Source organism: Grammomys surdaster, unplaced genomic scaffold (assembly GCF_004785775.1).
Source record: "Grammomys surdaster isolate TR1022 unplaced genomic scaffold, NIH_TR_1.0 140, whole genome shotgun sequence".
Lineage (NCBI taxonomy): Eukaryota > Metazoa > Chordata > Mammalia > Rodentia > Muridae > Grammomys > Grammomys surdaster.
In genome coordinates this window covers 4,309,089-4,312,350 of record NW_021604598.1, presented here as the reverse complement: position 1 = coordinate 4,312,350, position 3,262 = coordinate 4,309,089, and the positions used below count along the sequence as shown (strand labels likewise).

The 3,262-nt window shown below is 39.3% G+C and overlaps 1 protein-coding gene across 1 annotated transcript in view; it reads right to left on the bottom strand.

Annotated features, from left to right (window-relative positions):
* Positions 1 to 3,262, bottom strand: part of Bmper (BMP binding endothelial regulator) — a 258,960-nt gene that overhangs the window by 109,476 nt on the left and 146,222 nt on the right. The window contains exon 8 of the mRNA XM_028763767.1: positions 965 to 1,074. Coding sequence (XP_028619600.1) covers positions 965 to 1,074 — 110 coding nt within the window. The remainder of the gene's footprint in view (positions 1 to 964; positions 1,075 to 3,262) is intronic.

Genomic DNA, 3,262 nt, shown 5'->3' with positions numbered 1-3,262 from the left:
CTCCCTCCATCCCTCTCTTTTTATGTTGCTTATAGATCAAGATGTAAAGATCTCAGCTACCACTCAGACACCATGCCTGTCTGCATTCTGAAACTAAGGAAGTATGAAATTAAATGTTTTTATAAGAGGCACCTTGTTTGTGGTGCCTCTTCACAGGAATAGAATAGTACTTAAGACATACCTGACTCATCAAGTCTCAACTTTCTCAAAAATGTCTATGAGCTCACATTATGATAAGCCCCTGACAATTTCAGGAAAGGTATTCATTCCATTTCTGCTGGAAGACTGGGACACACTGCCTGATTATGTCTCAAAGCCCTAGATTTCCTGAAAACCAAAAATGATGTAAATGATAGCATAATTAGCTCCCATTTGTGGGCAAATAGGCTATCCCTCAAGCAGGAGAATCATGAAGGTGACATGTTTCAACAAAGGCTCAGTTTCAACTTTCCAGAGAAAACTGTGGTCTGTGAGATTTCAGTGTGGACGTGATGTTATGTACATGGAGACCAGGTTCACAAGGTGATTTTCTGTGTATTTATATAAAGCAGTGTGTATAGCAGGAGTTGTATGTTTAACACAGGATCATGCAAACCATGGAATGCAGGCATCACCTCATGAGAGTTTCCATGGGCTTTGAAATTGATCACTTTTATCTCCGTAGAGAACTATAAAACCAGGTCTTTGTCTACTCTTGAATACAATTAAAGTAATTTTCACTACTAGGTGTGCTACAGAATTCATCTCAAATAGGTAGATCCCTAGAACACAGCCATCTGTGTTTGATTGTAGAGAATTCTTAGGATGGTTTTCAGATCTTCTCTGTAAACTTGAGCATGATTATATTCTTCAGATGCCACCAGCAATGGTTCCTTCTGATGAGCAAAATACTATTGCATTTGCCTACAGTTCTACTGTAATCTAAGCCCATTGGGTGGTGCCACAGCCCTGAGAGCCCCCTTACCTTGCAGGTGCATACTGTGCAGTTATCATAGACAAACGAGGCTCCATTGTCATAAACATCACTGCGAAACAGGCAGCTCCCAAAAGGAAGGTCAAATACTTTCCTTTGACCTATAGGGAAAAGAGAGTAAGCACAATGTAATAAAACAAACAAACAAACAAAACAGAAACCAGGCATATCCCATTTTACCATCTTGTCATTGATAATTATATCACAGGGCTGTGGAACAATTTCACAAGATCAGGTAAATGTGACGTAGAAAAATGGAGCCTTGGGTCAGGCATACCAGGAGGCCCCTAAAAATTATCAATGTAAAAAATCATTGTATAACAGTTTAATTCCACAATGAACTTTGCAGATTTGATGAACTGTTACTATCTGCTTACCACGGTGGCTATAAGCTGCCTTGTGAAGCTGACATGGAATTAAATTCATTTTACCACAACATGGTAAATTTTAGACACTGAGTCGAATTCTTCCGTATCTTAAACAAGTAATATCCCCTCCCAATGTGCCATCAGTGAAAGGCAGGCTGCAGTTAGAAAACAATTGAGATATCCTAATGGTTATCATGAAGTGGCATCTGTTATAGTCTGAATGATTGTGTTCCCACAAAATTCAGACACTGAAATCATAAGCAATAATATTAGCAGGCGAGAGCTCTGAAAGGTGATTAATTCATAGGGCAGAATTCCCACTAAAATGTCTTTATGGACCAGACCCCAGAAACATCCCTGTTACTCCCATGATTTGAAACATACCAAGAGGAACATCAGTGAGCTATGAAGAAAACTCTCAAAGAAAATGTAGAAATCTTGTTCTTGGGCGTCCCAGGCTCTACAAACGCATTTCTGTTGTTTGAAAGTTACCCAGTTAATATTTTATTATTATGGCCTAAATAGGTTTACATATAAGATCTGGAAAGAAATGGCACAGAGGCATAAGAGGGAAACTTAATTCAAAGGACATAAAGGGTAACTCCAATTCCATATCCAGCTTTTGTGAAGTCTGAACTGGTGAGGAAGAAGCCAACACACTCCCAGAAAAAGAATATGGTTTGATTTATTCCTTTCACCACTGAAGTTTCTACTAGCAAGACAATGTGCAACCATCTCTGAAATGTTACTTTAATTAAAGACTGAGTTAAAAGCCAATAATTCATGTTCACTGAACAAATTTATAGCCACATTCCTCTTTCTTTTTACGGATGATTAACACTCGGCACTCGTAGGCCTGATGGAATCTTTATCAGTAGGCTCAGAATGTCCACAGACATATTAAATGTTGTTCTTACAATTACAGTTGTTGAAAATAAAACTAATAGGAGGTAAGAAAAACTTTTTTCTTCTATGAAAGGTCAAGGATTCAGAGCAGACCCAGCTCTAAATCAAGTGGGTCTCATCATGAGAAAAACATTGGCCAGACATCAGAAGACAACAGTGAACTATGCTTTGGATCTCATAGATAGAGTCCTTCATGACCTTGGGTGTGATCACTCTGGGCTCTCTGATTTCACTCATAACATGGCATCAACAACCACTGCCCATTGTCACAACATCTATTTGTAATGGTAAAGTATAAAACCCAAAAATATCCCATGATTAGATAAAATTTAGCATAGTCATTATGTTTTCTTGGCTGATAGAAGTATGTTTAGTGGGCATGAGTGTGTTGTGAGTGAGTGTATCTGCACACTGCACATGTGTAGATGCAGATGTGGATGTGAGTATGTATGTGTGTACATGTGTGTGTGCATGTGTATGTTCATGCATGTGTATGTTCATGCATGTTTGGGTGCCATTGGCTGACATCAGGTGTCTTTGTTGATTTAACTCTTTTATGGCATGTTCTCACTTGTATTCAGAACTCAATGATAGGGCTACTGTAGAAATCCATTTCTAGTGATCCCTGTTTCTACTCCCACAAGATGGGATTACAAACTAACCACAAGTCATTCTATTGACTTGGGCTCTGAGGATTTGAATGACTGTCTTCGTCCTTGCATGACAAGCACTGTTACCCATTGAGATATCTCTCTAGCCCATCACCATTATTAATATCGTAACCAACACATGTAATTCTTGTGTTCCCAATCACATCTTGAGATTCTTTAACTTCCAGCAACACGTAAGTCCATCCCCTCCCCAAGTATTCCGCTAAGAACCCTCTGATGTTACTATAGAGCATCAGAAATCAGTTAGCTGGGTCAGGTGGTAGTGGTGCGTGTCTGTGTCCCCGTCCTGAGGAGGTAGAGGTAGGCAGATAAAACCCTGTTTCAGCAAAGATAAAAGGAAGAAG